General features: G+C 39.1%; 1 protein-coding gene across 1 annotated transcript; it reads right to left on the reverse strand.

Annotated features, from left to right (window-relative positions):
* Positions 1 to 14019: 14019 nt before the first annotated feature.
* Positions 14020 to 14997, reverse strand: LOC122444057 (olfactory receptor 11H12-like). The gene has a single exon (XM_043472854.1). It carries the CDS (start codon positions 14971 to 14973, stop codon positions 14020 to 14022), a length of 954 nt encoding a protein of 317 aa, XP_043328789.1. The 5' UTR covers positions 14974 to 14997.
* Positions 14998 to 16666: the final 1669 nt, after the last annotated feature.

Below are 16666 nucleotides of genomic sequence, written 5' to 3' on the forward strand. Positions count from 1 at the left end.
AAATTTTAAAAACTATAATAAAAATATCTCTATATAATCCAAAAATTAATAATCCTTAATTTTATAAAGAGTTAAAATTTCCAGTTGCTTTATGTCAGACTTGTTTTGTTTTGTCTTACAATTTATTTGTTTGTTTATTTGTTTTTTGGTCATGCCCACTCAGCTTGTGGGATCTAAGTTCCCCAACCAAGGATTGAACCCAGGCCCTCGGCAGTGAAAGCATCAAGTCCTAACCACTGGAAGGAAAGGAATTCTTCTGTTTGTTTGAAGTAGGAGCCAAATAAAGTTCACATTTTGTCACTGGTTCCTATGTCTGATGCACCTTTCAATCAATAGTTTCCTTATTCATTCCTTTTAAAAATTTCTATTATTTTTAGAATTATTTTAATTTGAGTATAGTTGCTTTACAATATTGTGTTAGTTTTGTGGTTCAGAAATGTCCACCGAAGCCAAACCTACAAAAGGACACATATACATTTAAACAATTGTACAATTCATTCTCTGTGTAAATAGAAGAAAATGTCATGAGAATATATAGCCATAAGGCAAGAGTTTGCTTATTACTTTAAGCTTTAGTAATAACACATACATAGTTTTAGATGGGGTTTCTGTTATGTACTATTGGAAGCATTGGAACAGAGATAAAGAACACAATATTTATTAGTGATTGCTTATAGCAAGGCCAATTTTGAAGTTCATGTACCCTCTTATTTTTAAGATGTCTATAAAAAGATTCCACAATTTTCATTGTTAATTTCTCTCAGTGTTTGTACAATTCTCCAACGTACTCTTCATTTTTAACTTGGTCCTCTTTGTAGGCAGAGGACCTGCAAAGACGTTCTCTGGTGGCTCAAATGGTGAAGAATCTGCCTGCAATGCAGGAGACCTGGGTTTGATCTCTGGACTGGGTAGATCTCCTGGAGAAGGAAATGACAATCCCCTCCAGTATTCTTGCCTGGAAAATCCCATGGACAGAAGAACCTGGTGGGCTATAGTCCATGGGGTCGCAAAGAGTTGGACATGACTGAGCGAATTTCATGTCACTTCACTTCTTTGTAGGCAAGAATTTCTTGCTTAAGAGGAGTAAGCTTCATGCACAGTCACCTTGAACAACATTTTAAATGAAACTGGTATGCATGAATGAGGTTCAGGCTATAAACTAACATTATTCTCTTTTAATTGAAAATTTATCCCAAGTTGAGGACACAGGCTCAGTCCTCAATTGAAATTTATCACACGATGGGAAAGTACTTCATGGTGGTACTTTCTCTCTCTATATATATTTTGCCACATAGAGCAGAAATAGCTACTGTGATACATATATCATTAAAGCACTCTGAGTTTTGAATTACATTAACTGAAGTTCCGTTCATGGACTGTTCATTCTCATTTTTCTCTCTCTGTCTTCTTTATTCGAGACTTCTATGTTAGAGTTCCTTCAGGTTCCCTTGACCTATACATTTTTTTTTAGGACTTAGTTCTTGATATTTTCCTTTTCCAATTATGCTCTCTCTGTTAGTGATCTGTCAGCTAGCCACATGATATAGAAACCACCCATGTGAGATGAAGTCACATTTTCTCTCCCTAACTGTGGAGTCTCTTCTACAACCTAGATTTATCTACCCAATTTTGTATTCGATGTCTCCATTTGCTACTGAATGTAACAAAAATGCAAGAAATTGAAAGTCATTCAGTCATGTCCGACCCTTTGCAACCCTATGGACTGTACAGTCCATGAATTTCTCCATGCCAGACTACTGGAGTGGGTATCCTTTCCCTTCTCCAGGGGATCTTTCCAACCCAGGGATCAAAACCAGGTCTCCCACATTGTAGGCGGATTCTTTACCAGTTGAGCCACAAGGGAAGCCCAAAAGGCAAGAAGCCCATGACAAGTCTCTTGGTTCTTCTCACCCTGAACTGGTGGGTCCTTGCTTCTTTGCCATATCACCCAGTAGCACCTCCATTTACTCAGTTGCTCAGGCCACAAACTTTGGACACATCCTCACCACACCTCTCAATAGTCCACATCCAAATCATCAACAAAATCTCTACGCCTCCTGTTCAAAACATAGGTAAAAAAAATCTGATCATGTCAACTACTTGCTGTCAATATTTTTTTATTTTTTAAAAATTATTTATTTAGTTTTAGCTGTGCTAGGTCTTCATTGCTGGGCAAGCTTTTCTCTAGTTACATTGAGCAAAGGCTACGCTCTAAGTTGCAGTGCATGGGCTTCTCATTGCCGTGGCTTCTCTTCTTGCTGGCTCAAGGGCGTGTGGGCTTCAGTCGTTGTGGCGCCCGGGTCCTAGAGCACAGGCTCAGCAGTCGTGGTGCAAGGGCTCAGTTGCTCTACGGCAGGTGGGATCTTTCTGGATCAGGGATGGAACCTGTGTCTCCTGCATTGGCAGGCAAATTCTTTACCACTGAGTCATCAGGGAAGCCAACTCTCAATCTTTCGAACACAATTACAACAAAACAAGGCAACATACTTGTACGGGAGAAAGCCTCAATCCATGAAAACAGATCTATGAAGGGAGCCTACTCAAGGCAACCTCCTCCAAGCTATCTCTCTCTTTGAATCACTGTGTCTTTCTTTATGTCCCCTCTATCCACTCATCTTCATGCTCTGTGCGTTCTTATTGTTGCTAAGTTATAATCATGCTTTAAGGGTGTTTGTTTGTATATGTTTGTGTGTGTGCGTGTGAACACACCCTCTGGTTTTGCTGTCTATGCTTTCACTATTTTTCTGTATCTAATTATAAACATTTTAATTGAGTGGCTTTTTAAATGGGTAAGTGAACTGTTTTATATTTCTCCCTCTTAAAGAAAATGTGTTTATAGTTTATAACTGATTTTTTTTCCCATGTGGTTAGCCAAAGTACTTTAATAGAAAAATGTACTTTTCTTACTGTCTGATATTTTCTTCTGTCCCATATTCAGGGTCAAGAAATCTGGTATATGTGACCTGAATAAGTAATAAGATATAGAATAAAGTGGTCATTCTACAATTAATTCCTGGCCTATGTGGTTTTGTGGTTCAGTTAACATCTCAACTTAAGTGAGATATTATTTTTCTTATATATACTTACTTATATGTTTATAAATAACACACATATAACCTAACATTTAATTAAATCAGTTTTGATACTAGATGCTCTCTTATACAGTTGAGAATCTAACCAATCATATGCAAGCTATTCTAGTTTACATTTTTATATGCAGAAACTACAATACGGAATTGGAGAAAAGTGAAAAAGACATTATGGAAAATTTTGAGTTGTATCTTACCTGAAGTTTCCGTGTGAGAATTACAGTATCTGGTAGAGGTAGACTCCAAATTTATATTTTTCTCTCCTGGAGTATGCAGTCAGCCTCAGTCTCCTTGTTCTTTCATTTCAGCAGAAGGAAATGCACAACGAATTCGAACTGGCATCTGCATATCTTAGATGGCTTCTTAGTGGAGTGGGGTGGGGGAAGTGAGTATTGGAAGGTAATGTTATCAAGTATAGTAATTATTTGAAGCCCACAGAATGACCATATTGTTTAAACAATTTGAAAAGCTGATCCCATGTGGTTATAAATGGCAATGTGGTCTTTCCTGATTTAAGAAGAACCAATCACACCGTTGTCTCTAAAGAAGAGTATGCATTAGTAGCAAGCACATTCTGAGACATGGTTATTTTGTTCTCAGCACTCTACTCTGGGAGGAGATGGTCCAATGTACTCCATGGGTGCAGTCAGACCTTACTACTGAGCTCCTGTTCATAGCATGCTTTTTAATAAATATATGAAGACTGTGTCTGACTCTCCTAGATTACCAAACTTCTCCCAGTGGCTTCATCTAGGATAACAATGAGAAAATTTTGGCCAGATCTCAGAAAATGTTGGTTCAGCCTTTAGGGGAAAAGGGAAAGATGATGAGGCAAGCCTGAGGTCCAAGTTGAAGAATAACTTGGCTTTAAGCCTTGAATCAGAGCATTAAATACAACCAGCAGCATCTGTATATATTTTTATAGTAGTATAGCTATGTTTCTCCACAATAGAGGTGATATTGGCATTAGGAATGAGAATGTAAAGGCAAGAGTTCTACGAAGTCAAGGATATAAAGACAGAAGTTAATTATTGCAAAAAATTTACAAAACACTTCAAAATCTTGCTCCATCTGTTCCCTTCTTTCCACAATTCTACACCTGAACCAACCCCAAGTATGCTATGGTAATGTTTAGATTTTGGGATCAGTAACAAGTGTTCCAGGCTTCCCAGGTGGCACTAGTGGTAAAGAACACACCTGCCAATGCAGGAGACACAGGAGACGTGGGTTTGACCCCTGGGTGGGGAAGATCCCCTGGAGGAGGGCATGGCAACTCACTCCAGTATTCTTGCCTGGAGAATCGCATGGACAGAGGAACCTGGTGGACTATAGTCCATAGGATCACAAAGAGTTGGACTGTAGTGACTTAGCATGCACACAACAAGTGTCCCATTTGTTCAGTTCAGTTCAGTCACTCAGCCATATCCGACTGTTTGTGACCCCATGAACTACAGCATGCCAGGCCTCCTTGTCCATCACCAACTCCCAGAGTCCACCCAAACCCATGTCCATTGAGTTGGTGATACCATCCAGCCATCTCATCCTCTGTCGTCCCTTTCTCCTCCTGCCCTCAATCTTTCCCAGCATCAGGGTCTTTTCAGATGAGTCAGTTCTTCGCATCAGGTGGCCAAAAGATTGGAGTTTCAGCTTCAGCATCAGTCCTTCCAATGAATATTCAGGGTTTATTTCCTTTAGGATAGACTGGTTGGATCTCCTTGCAGTTCAAGGGACTCTCAAGAGTCTTCTTCAACACCACAGTTCAAAAGCATCAATTCTTCTACGCTCAGCTTTCTGTATAGTCCAATTCTCACATCCATACATGACCACTGGAAAAACCATAGTCTTGACTAGACAGACCTTTGTTGACAAAGTAATGTCTCTGCTTTTTAATATGCTCTCTAGGTTGGTCATAACTTTCCTTCCAAGGAGTAAGCGTCTTTTAATTTCATGGCTGCAGTCACCATCTGCAGTGATTTTGGAGCCCAGAGAAATAAAGTCAGCCACTGTTTCCACTGTTTCCTCATCTATTTTCCATGAAGTGATACTTGACTGTAAATATTACTCCACTTGTTTTGTGATCTGATATGCATGAACCCATGTTACTATCCTTATTCTACTGATGAGGCAACTGGGTGTTAAAGACTCTTAGTGAGCTAAAAGTGACAGAGTTTTAACTATGGTCCAGGTTTTCTACCTCTAAGTTCAGTGGTCTTTCCACAGCAGAAGTCCTCAGGCAAGACTAAGAGAATATTTCAAGTGAATTCTCCTTTTGAGTTTATTTTGAGTCTATAAAGAGAACCACAAAAGTTATTTCAGGTAAAATACAAAGAAAGTATAGAAAGTAATAAGGTGAATGGAGAAGTCTAAAGGGCAGTTGAAGGAAAATGAAACTTTGATATTTTTGTGCTCAGAATATAATGTGGAGGTAGAAGCTCCAGTTGACTCTTTTTCATTGCTTACTTATCCTCCTCCATAGGAAGAACTCCATTTCCTCATTAAGAAATGGGCCTTAATCATGTGTCCCTCATCTAGGCCCCAGAGAAGATAGAAAAAGGCAGGAGAACAGATGGTTGCTCTGGGAGAACAGATGTCAGTTAACTGCAATGAAGGGTGCCACTCTCCTGAGAGGGGTTGAGACTTTTCAGTAACTCATGACTGGGCAAGGAGGATTTAATATGAAAAGACATAGACTTTTCTGTCTTTCCCTTGAGTTCCCCATGAGGATAACATGCTTGGATGATCACAAAAATGCTGGCTCTGGAAGCTTTGAAGCTACCTTTCCTCAAGCACACTGTTGTATATGTCTCAGACTTCAATAGAAAGTTTAGAGGAGGCATGAGGAAAGGCCTGGGGAACACTCATCTAGGTAACTTGACCTTGTAAAACCACCAACTTCATTGTGAACATTCCTCAACACATTTTATGCTGAGTCATTCTATTTCCATGGCTATTCCCTAGAGTATTACCCCACAGGTATGTCACCTGGAGTTCAACTGGAGGTGGGAAATGCCAGGGCAAAGAGAAGGGTACTCCATTAACCTATAACTTTTCCCAAATCGACACGAGTTTTTCTCTTTTTCTTCTTAACAAATTTTTCTATTTCGTGATGTTCTCTTTTCCAGTCTGATTTGGGGATTTCCGTTCTCACTACTTTTGCACCATGTCCAAAGAACAAGATGCTTCTCTATTTTCCTAGAGAGTTTTCTTTCTTGCTTCTATTAATAGCAACACGCCATTTTCTCCATTTTTATCCCTGTACTCTGAGTCCTCCCAATGTCTTAATATTAAGCCCCTTTGTGTGAGGAAGATTGAAGATGGGCCCATAATTTTGCTGGGGAGAACTTTATCTTCAAAGTGAGGCTTGCAGTGCAGAGGAGAAGGAAGAAGAAAAGAATGGTAAATTTCTATACGAATGGCATTCCTTTTCCAGAGGATATGGGCTATTGAGATACTTCTAGGAGGAGGTCATGAAATCAGAACTAGGGCTGAGTTTTGGTAACTTAGTATCCAAAGAGAGATGGCCCCTCCTCCCCTTCTTCCTTTCATTTACATCATGCTTGACTTGATTGAGGGGCTTCCCTGATAGCTCAGTTGGTAAAGAATCTGTCTGCAATGCAGGAGACCCCAGTTCAATTTCTGGGTCAGGAAGATCCACTGGAGAAAGGGACAGGCTACCCACTCCAGTATTCTCAGACTTCCCTTGTGGCTTAGCTGGAACAGAATCCGCCTGCAATATGGGAGACCTGGGTTCGATCCCTGGATTGGAAAGATCCCCTGGAGAAGGGAAAGGCTACCCACTCCAGTATTCTGGCCTAGAGAATTCCATGGACTATACAGTCCATGGGATTGCAAAGAATTGGACATGACTGAGTGACTTTCACTGACTTGATTGAAACTCTCTTGACTGAAACTCTTTTGATTTTTTGTCTGTTTTTAGAGTAATGATTTCATAACTTTGATTATTGATATATTAAATATTTCTCTCATGTCCTGTACCAAGAATTAACTTTTTGAAGTTAACACATGAGGTACTTTTGCTTGTTGAGAACCAGGAACACAAAGTTATGTATATTTTTTCCACACAGCTTTATGAATTTTGGTTAAAATCATAGGCTCTGTGGTGCCTCATTTTTTTGTTTTAAGTAAACTTTTATCCTTCAAAACTTTTCCGGCCACTAGCTCTTCCAGCCACTGTCTTCCTTGCTGTTCCTTTTATATAAGGATTTGCTTGAATATTGACTTCCAAAAGTGGCAGCATTGAGAAAATAAGCTATTTCCAATTCCACCCCTATATTCATTTTTTAATTTTATGCTCAGTACATGTGTGGTTGAGTGTGTTAGTGCATACTTACTACCCATTTTTCTTATATTTCTGCCTGACACAGTCTCCATTCTCTTACGGAGGCAATGTGCCCAGGTTGAAAAATCAAATGTTACAGCCTCCCTGGTATATAGGGGCCATTATGTGGCACAATCTGGTCTATCAAAAATATATGTGGAATATAGGGGCCTCTTTCCTGTTGCAAAAGTCAGCTGCCATTTTCATATATCTTCAAAGTCAGCTTATTATCTAAAGATATATATATATATATATGATATGTATATATATATATATATATATATACACACACACACACACACACATACATGCCTGCATGTATATAGCAAAAACAAGAAAACAAGACTGGGAGCTGACTGTGACTCAGATCATAAACTTCTTATTGCCAAATTCAGACTTAAATTGAAGAAAGTAGGGAAAACCACTAGACCATTCAGGTATGGCCTAAATCAAATCCCTTACAATTATACAGTAGAAGTGACAGATTAAAGGGATTAGATCTAATAGAGTGCCTGAAGAAAATTGGACAGAGGTCCGTGACATTGTACAAGAGGCAGTGATTAAGACCATCCCCGAGAAAAAGAAATGCAAAAAGGCAAATGATTGTCTGAGGAGGCCTTACAAATAGCTGTGAAAAGAAGAGAAGCAAAAAGCAAGGGAGAAAAGGAAAGATATACCCATCTGAATGCAGAGTTCCAAAGAATAGCAAGGAGAGATAAGAAAACCTTCCTCAGCGATCAGTACAAAGAAATAGAGGAAAACAATAGAATGGGAAAGACTAGAGATCTATTCAAGAAAATTAGAGATACCAAAGGAACATTTCATGCAAAGATGGGCACAATAAAGGACAGACATGGTATGGACCTAACAGAAGCAGAAGATATTAAGAAGAAGTGGCAAGAATACACAGAAGAGCTATACAAAAAAGATCTTTATGACCAGATAATAACGATGGTGTGATCACTCACCTAGAGCCAGACATCCTGGAGTGCAAAGTCAAGTGGGCCTTAGGAAGCATTACTATAAACAAAGATGGTGGAGGTGATGGAATTCCAGGTAAGCTATTTCAACTCCTAAAAGATGATGCTGTGAAAGTGCTGCACTCAATATGCCAGCAAACTTGGAAAACTCAGCAGTGGCCACAGGACTGGAAAAGGTCAGTTTTCATTCCAATCCCAAAGAAAGGCAAGACCAAAGGATGCTCAAACTACTGCACGATTGCTCTCATCTTACAAGCTAGCAAAGTAATGATCAAAATTCTCCAAGCTGGACTTCAACAGTACATGAACTGAGAACTTCCAGATGTTCAAGCTGGATTTAGAAAAGGCAGAGGAACCAGAGATCAAATTGTCAACATCCGTTGGATCATAGAAAAAGCAAGAGAATTCCAGAACAATGTCTACTTTTGCTTTATTGATTATGCCAAAGCCTTTGACTGGGTGGGTCACAACAAACTGTGGAAAATGCGTAAAGAGATGGAAATACCAGACTATCTTACCTGCATCCTGAGAAATCTGTAAGCAGATCAAGATGCAATAGTTAGAACCAGACATGGAACAGTGAACTGTTTCAAAATTGGGGAAGGAGTATATCAAGCCTGTGTATTGTCACCCTGTTTATTTAATTTATATGCAGAAAACATCATGCAAAATGCCAGGCTGAATGAAGCACAGGCTGGAATCAAGTTTGTTGGGAGAAATATCAATAACCTCAGATAGGCAGAACACCACCCTTGTAGCAGAAAGAGAAGAGGAACTAAAGAGCCTCTTGGTGAAGGTGAAAGAGTGTCGGGAGCCGCCAGGGTGCGTCCAAACCGTGACAAGCTCACAGGACGAGAGAGGAACCAGCAAGGCAGCTCTTCCTCACATGGGGCTGCTCGGGGGCCCCAATATGTCCCCTCAGGAGCCTCTGGGATGAGAAAGGACTCTGCAAGGCAGCTCTTCTCCTCGAGGTTGTCCCGGGGGCCCGGTATGTCCCTTTCTTCCTTCTGTCTTACTGTTGTTGGGCTTTCTATTAATTTTTGGAAATATAATATATAGTAATAAGGCCTCCCTGGAAAACTCCAAGCCTTTTTGGAAATGCTCATGATTGCTCTGGCTCAGGACATGACCATAAACATCAAGTCAAAAAAGAGAAGGGCACTTTGGCTGCTTGCTTAAAAGATTATAATGTTCTAGAATAGAAAAGAGTAGAGGCATTTAGATTTAGAAGTAGATATACTGCTTCAGTTTACTTGCTCCTTGGTTGAGAGGGTTTTCATTATTGCTATTTCCTTGCTACTATTTGATCATTGTTTCCCTTTCTTTAAACAACATGGGATATTATGGGTATTTTTGTAGAGTTAGGAAATGGGGTACATAGGATTTCAATAGAAGATTTATATTAACCAGCTTCACTGCCATTATCTCACTATTAATAGAGGTGTTTTGCTGCTTTAGAGGTGTTTTTGCTGTTTGATAGTTAATCATTGTAAATTGAGATTTTGTGGTTTCAGGTAAAGAAAAATATCAGGGTTTTCACATGGTACTATTCTCAGAAATGTCAAACATGTTACTGTGACCCTTCCCATGTGTTGTTTTATCGTCCAAAGAATTTACACTATATCTGAGATTTGTAGAACATTGTTTTGTTAGAATGAAAATGTGAGGCCATTGAGGCAAGAAGACTATGTACGGGACATTTAAGAAAAAAACCCTGTAATCGGAAATGTTCTAGATGAATGCATAGGGGAAAAACATGGGAAAGAAAAATATTGACAGGAGCACGAAACCAATATCTGATGTAATATGTGGTGACTTAAGGGGGAGGTAACGTTCATTCTATAAAAACTGAGCTATCCTAAAAAAAAAAAAAGCTACCTCTTCTACGCAAACTTCTGTGTGTGTCTGTCTTCTTCCTTGCCGGCGCCACTCATTCCTTGGGTATTCCTGGACCCGCTGGGGCTGGACCTTGGCAAAAGAGGAGAATGAAAAGCTGGTTTAAAACTCAACATTCAGAAAACTAAGATCATGGCATCCGGTCCCATCTCTTCATGGCAATTAGATGGGAAAAAAATGGAAACAATGACAGACTTTATTTTCTTGGGCTCCAAAATCACTGCAGATTGTGACTGCAGCCATGAAATTAAAAGATGCTTGCTCCTTGGAAGAAAAGCTATGACAAACCTAGACGGTGTATTAAGAAACAGAGACATTACTTTGCTAACAAAGGTCTGTGTAGTCAAAGCTGTGGTTTTTCCAGTAGTCATGTATGGATGTGAGAGTTGGACCATAAAGAAGGCTGATGCCAAAGAATTGATGCTTTTGAACTGTGGTGTTGGAGAAGACTCCAATATGATCATATGATCATATTCCTCTATTTTCAGTTTATAGAGGAACCTCCATACTATTCTCCAGAATGGCCGCACCAATCCACATTTCCACCGACAGTATAAGAAGGTTACCTTTTCTCCATACCCTCTCCCGCATTTATTGTTTGTAGATTTTTTGTTGATGGCCATTCTGTCTGGCGTGAGGTGATACCTCTTTGTAGTTTTGATTTGCATTTCTGTAATAATTAGTGATGTTGAGCATCTTTTCATGTGCCTCTTGGCCACCTGGATGTCTTAAATATCACCTTCCTGTCTTCTTTTGAAAGCTTAACTACCAAGAGACAAACAAACAAACAGAACACTATCTTCTCACTGCTATTTCTTGTGCTTTTTCTCTCTTCATCTCTTTCTTTGGGAATGCATTTAGGCCTTTAGAAAATATTCTATACAAGTTGTAATGTTATACTATGGAATTGGTTGTGAAAATGTCAAAGTAATTTGGGTTTTAAGAAGGGATCACTGAAAACCAGAGGATGCACAACATATTAATTTACTAACCCAAGGTAGGGAGTCTGACAATATGGTGGAAGCATTTCTTGCCTAATCAACAGGTCGTCAATCCCTTCTTCTTGAGCCCCATGCTTATCTAATCTCAGAACATTTAAATGTCGTATACCCTGGAAAGGGGTATAGAACTAGAAAAATTCTTCAATGGACTAGATAAGTGAGAGATATATGGCAGAGGTTTGAAAGTAAGATTGACTAAGGAGCTTAGCAAGTTCTCAAATCAGAAGAAAAATAATTGTCTTACTCAGGATATCTGTTTCAAAACTCACAATTTATTCGTATCCTTTGAACCAAGTGCTTCCCTGGTGGCTCAGATGGTAAAGCGTCTGCCTGCAAGCTGGAGACCTGGGTTTGATCCCTGGGTCGGGAAGACACCCTGGAGAAGGAAATGGCAACCCACTCCAGTACTCTTGCCTGGAAAATCCTATGGACAGAGGAGCCTGGTATGTTACCATCCATGGGGTTGCAAAGAGTCGGACACGACTGAGTGACTTGACTTTACTTTACTTTGAACCAAGTCATTCATCTCTTTCCCAGGTAACTGTTCTAAGAGAAAAACTCTACAAGGGAAATTGCTACATGCACAAAATATTCTTATATCTTAGATTTTCTGGAGCAGATTTGTTGTTGTACTAAATGAGTCCTAATATAGATCTGCAATTTATCATCATGACAAATATTTTGAAGATTTTATTGTGATAATATTTTTTAAAAAAGATTTATTTATGTATTTTATTTTTGGCTATGCTGGGTCTTTGTTGCTGCATGTGGGCTTTATCTAGTTGCAGCAAGTGAGGGCTAGTCTTCATTACCGTGTGCGTGCTTCTCACAGTGGTGGCTTTTCTTGTTGCAGAACAGGGATTCTAGGCATGCGGGCTTCAGTGGTGAAGGTGAGTGCATTCGGTAGTGTGGTTCGTGGGCTTCAGAGTGCAGGCTCAGTAGTTGTGGCACACAGGCTTAGTTGTTTTGTGGCATGTGGGATCTTCCCAGACCAGAGATCAAACCAGTGTCCCTTGCATTGCAAGGTGGATTCTTAACCACTAGATTGCCAGGGAAGTCCCTGAGGTACTATTTTTAACATTAAAAGAGTGGAAAGACTGTTCAAGGAAAGGATTGGTAATGAATGGAAGGAGAGTCTGGTTCTCTGAGCACTAATTCTGTTAGCAGTCATTATTATATATTGATGATATCGTTTTTTTCCCCCAATCTCTTTTCTTACACCCTTCACTGCTGAGTGCCAAAGAATTGATGCTTTTGAACTGTGGTGTTGGAGAACACTCTTGAGAGTCCCTTGGAATGCAAGGAGATCAAACTAGTCAGTCCTAAAGGGAATCAGTCCCGAATATTCACTGGAAGGACTGATGTTGAAGCTGAAACTCCAATACTTTGGCCACGTGATGCTAAGAACTGACTCATTGGAAAAGACCCTGATTCCAGGAAAGATTGAAGGTGGGAGGAGAAGGGGATGACAAAGGATGAGATGGTTGGATGGCATCACCGACTCAAGGGACATGAGTTTGAGTAAACTCTGGGAGTTGGTGATGGACAGGGAAGCCTGGTGTGCTGCAGTCCATGGGGTCGCAAAGAGTCGGACACGACTGAGCGACTGAACTGCACTGATACCCTTCACAAGTCAACATCAAGCTACTTGGAAGGACAATCCTCTTTCTAGGAAAGTTTCACTTCACCACATAAAAATTTACAACCCATACCACATTACTTGAATGGAATATTATAGTTCCTAAAAAATAATTATAAAAGCTTGCTATAATAAGGGAACAACTGAGAGTTTATATTAAATAAAACATACATATAAATGAAAATAAAAATATTGTAGTTGTATTACAGGGATTGGATTCTGGATGCTTTTCTTCTTTAAAAATTTTTCTTAATGTTATTTTAACACTGTTTCAGCAACAAGTAATGACGTGTCATTTTTCTTTTAAATGTAAGTGATTTATCCACAAGATCATTTCCCACTCCAGTTTTTAGGAGGAGAGGTTCTATTTCCTAAAAACCCCATTATTGAATCAATCAAATTTTTAGTGACACTTCATTTTGGTGAAAATATTATTACTGATAATACTCCTTTTCTGAATACTTTGATAGATACTGTTATATATGGAATTAGAACAGCCCTTCAAAGGCTTAGAAAGGGGTAATGTGTAAAGGAAGCAAATTATGTCTGGATGTCATTAGGCTAGCTTGACTTTTATTGTCCAACAGAAATTTTGGATGATTGCTTTTAAGGGCTTGTTTACTAGGAATGACCATCACAAAATAACAAAGTGAAAATGATAGGAACCACAATCAGAAAAGAATATATTTCCTTCTTTTATTTAGAACTAGCTGAAAACATTTACAACTAAACATAAAAATGACATAATTGTAATTTTATTGATCCTAGAATTAATAATCTAAATTTCCAAAAAAGGGTATAAAATTTTTTATCCCAGATGAATTACGTGATCAAGAAAACACCCATATGTGTACATTTCTCATTTAATATGCAGCCCACATAATAACTCAACACTTCTACTTATCTGAATAATGTTAGCACTTTTGATTATAATGACCCTATAGATGATTAATTTCATAGGCTAATATAAATTATTATCACTAGACCCATTTTTGAAGATTAGATAACAATATAATTCTGGTTGTTTTATGTTAGACTATACTGACCTGATAATGGACAGATCATCTAGAATGTCTTACATTATATTGAAACTCCCCAGAACTCTTCTCAGGGCTGTCTTTATCTCCTTATTCCGGAGGCTATAAATGAGGGGGTTGAAGAATGGGGTCACCATAGCATAGAACAAAGTTGCAACTTTCTGCATCCCAGCAGAATGTCCAAGTCCTGGGCTCACATACATGACCATGAGAGAGCCATAGAACAGGGATACCACAGCCAAATGAGACCCACAGGTGGAGAAGGCTTTCTGTCTCCCAGTAGCTGAAGGCATACGCAACACAGCGGTTAGGACAAGAGTGTAGGACCCAAGGATGAAGAGGAAGTTCCCAAAGATAGCTATTGAGCTTAGACTGTAGCAAAGCAATTGGGTTTTGGGGGCAGAGACACAAGCCAATGCAAACAGTGGCCCTGGGTCACACACAACATGGTCAATGATGTTTGGTCCACAGAAGGGCATCTGAGAAATGAGAACAATGGGGATCAGGAACCACAGAAATCCACAGACCCAGCAGATAAGGACCAGTTTGGTACAGAGATGCCCAGTCATGATATTAGGGTAGTGCAAGGGATGGCAGATAGCAAGGTACCGATCAAAGGCCATAACAGTCAAATGCAAGCATTCAGTTGCTCCCAAGGAAGAAAAGAAATAGAATTGTAGGAAACATCCAACAAAGGAGATGGTCTTTTTATCTGAGAGGAAGTTGACCAACATCTTGGGGACTGTAGAAGAGACATACCAGATCTCTAGAAAGGAGAAATTCCCCAGGAATATGTACATGGGGATGTGGAGTCGCTGGTCACACCATAAAGCACAAATAATGGCCCCATTCCCTGTTAAGGTCAGAGCATATGTTGTAAGGAAGAGTGAGAAGAGGAGGCTCTGAATCTTCCACTCACAAGAAAAACCTAGGAGTATAAATTCTCTTACAAAGACAAAGCGGGAATCTGGCTCAGAGATGTTCATGTTCATTGGATCAGTAACCTGCAAAGTCAAGAGACATGTATTTGTCAGTTAGGACCACCTTCAAATGTGTTCCTGTTTAAGCATTAAGAGAAGACAAATACAAATTGGGGCACAGTAGATAGCTGTCTTCACAGAAACAAACTTCTGCTTGCTGCTAAATCTTTTCCTTACTATGGTATCACTAAAGAACTTTAAACTCATTTTGTAAGCTTGTTTTTCCTTGGGGAAAGCATGCTCTATGATAGTTTCTCATAGATTTGATAGCATATAACAGAGAGTGTTAGTTGCTTAGTAGTGTCCAACTCTTTGTGACCCCATGGACTGTAGCCCTCCAGGCTCCTCTGTCCATGGGATTCTCCAGGCAAGAATACTGGAATGGGTTGCCATTTCCTTCATCAGGGGATATTCCTGATCCAGGGATTCAACCTGGGTCTCCTGAATTGCAGGTGGATTCTTTACTGTCTGCGCCACCAGGGAAGCCCCGTAACATAAATTTGCTCTTAATAAATGTAGCAGTTTCTTTCCCTAAACGCATTTTGTGGGGCAATGAACTCAGTAAAGACGGTTTTAATTTTACTATTTATCTTTCAGTTAAATGTGCTACTTAACATACCATTCAACAATGAAACAGAAGGGACTATATTTTACCAACTTGTTAGAAATCATTTTAAAGTCAATACTTTTGCATTCCTGCTTAAGCACAATAAAAATGTAAGACCATAATATTACTTATTGACATTGACTTTTAACATTTTAATGTTGCAATGTTTTCTGTAGAAAGCAGTGGCTTGAAGTTTTCACTTAATCTTTCACTTAGATGGAAGTTTGTAAAATAAATCTAGGTATGAGACTTTATATTTTTAAGTATTTTTTTTCACAAAATTTTGGGATTAAGTTTCTTTATATTTCGACCATGGGGTCACATAGTTGGACATGACTGAGTGACTGAACTGATTCTTTATATACCCACTTAAAGTAAAAAATTTCCACCATATGAGAGAAATCAAATGCTTTCTTGGTCACAAGTAAACTTCCTTAATCCTACATTCTCATGAAAACTATGACAAGAATATGAATTCCCTGAAATATTTCGTGTGTGGCAATATGCAGGGATGTGAGTCCTAAAAATTGTGAGGGTTTATATTATGGGCACAAACACACAATTTTCAGAAGGAATTTTTCCCCACCTATTTGCCACACCAGTGCTCTGCGAAGTCTTCTATAATGATGTGGTGGAAGGAATTAAAATTCCTTCATTTAATCATATGAATCTTTTCAAAACTGCTCCAAATCAGAAACATTAATAAATCAACATAAAGAAATCATAGAATAAAAGGGACTGACAAAGAGGTGTCAGGACTCTCTGCTGTGCTCAAAAGATAAAGGTGTTGTGGTTCTCATACGGATTGAATCTCTAAGGACCTGTCTAAATAATTATATCTTCTTGTCTTCAGATGGATAAAGAATTTAATGCTGCACAAAAATTAAGATTGCACTTTCTTTACCACAGGTTCTTCTGGGATTTGGCCTCTGTAGCATTAGGGAAGTTCTCCTCCAAGCCAATGGTTCATTAAAAGTTAAACTATTGCATATTCTCTGAGGAATCAGTAAAGAGCAGTGACTATTATTCTGAAGCCCTGTTGTTTACAAATCACTTGCCCATCTGATATATGGATTCCAAAAGTTTCCAGAAGACACA

Source organism: Cervus canadensis, chromosome 6 (assembly GCF_019320065.1).
Source record: "Cervus canadensis isolate Bull #8, Minnesota chromosome 6, ASM1932006v1, whole genome shotgun sequence".
Lineage (NCBI taxonomy): Eukaryota > Metazoa > Chordata > Mammalia > Artiodactyla > Cervidae > Cervus > Cervus canadensis.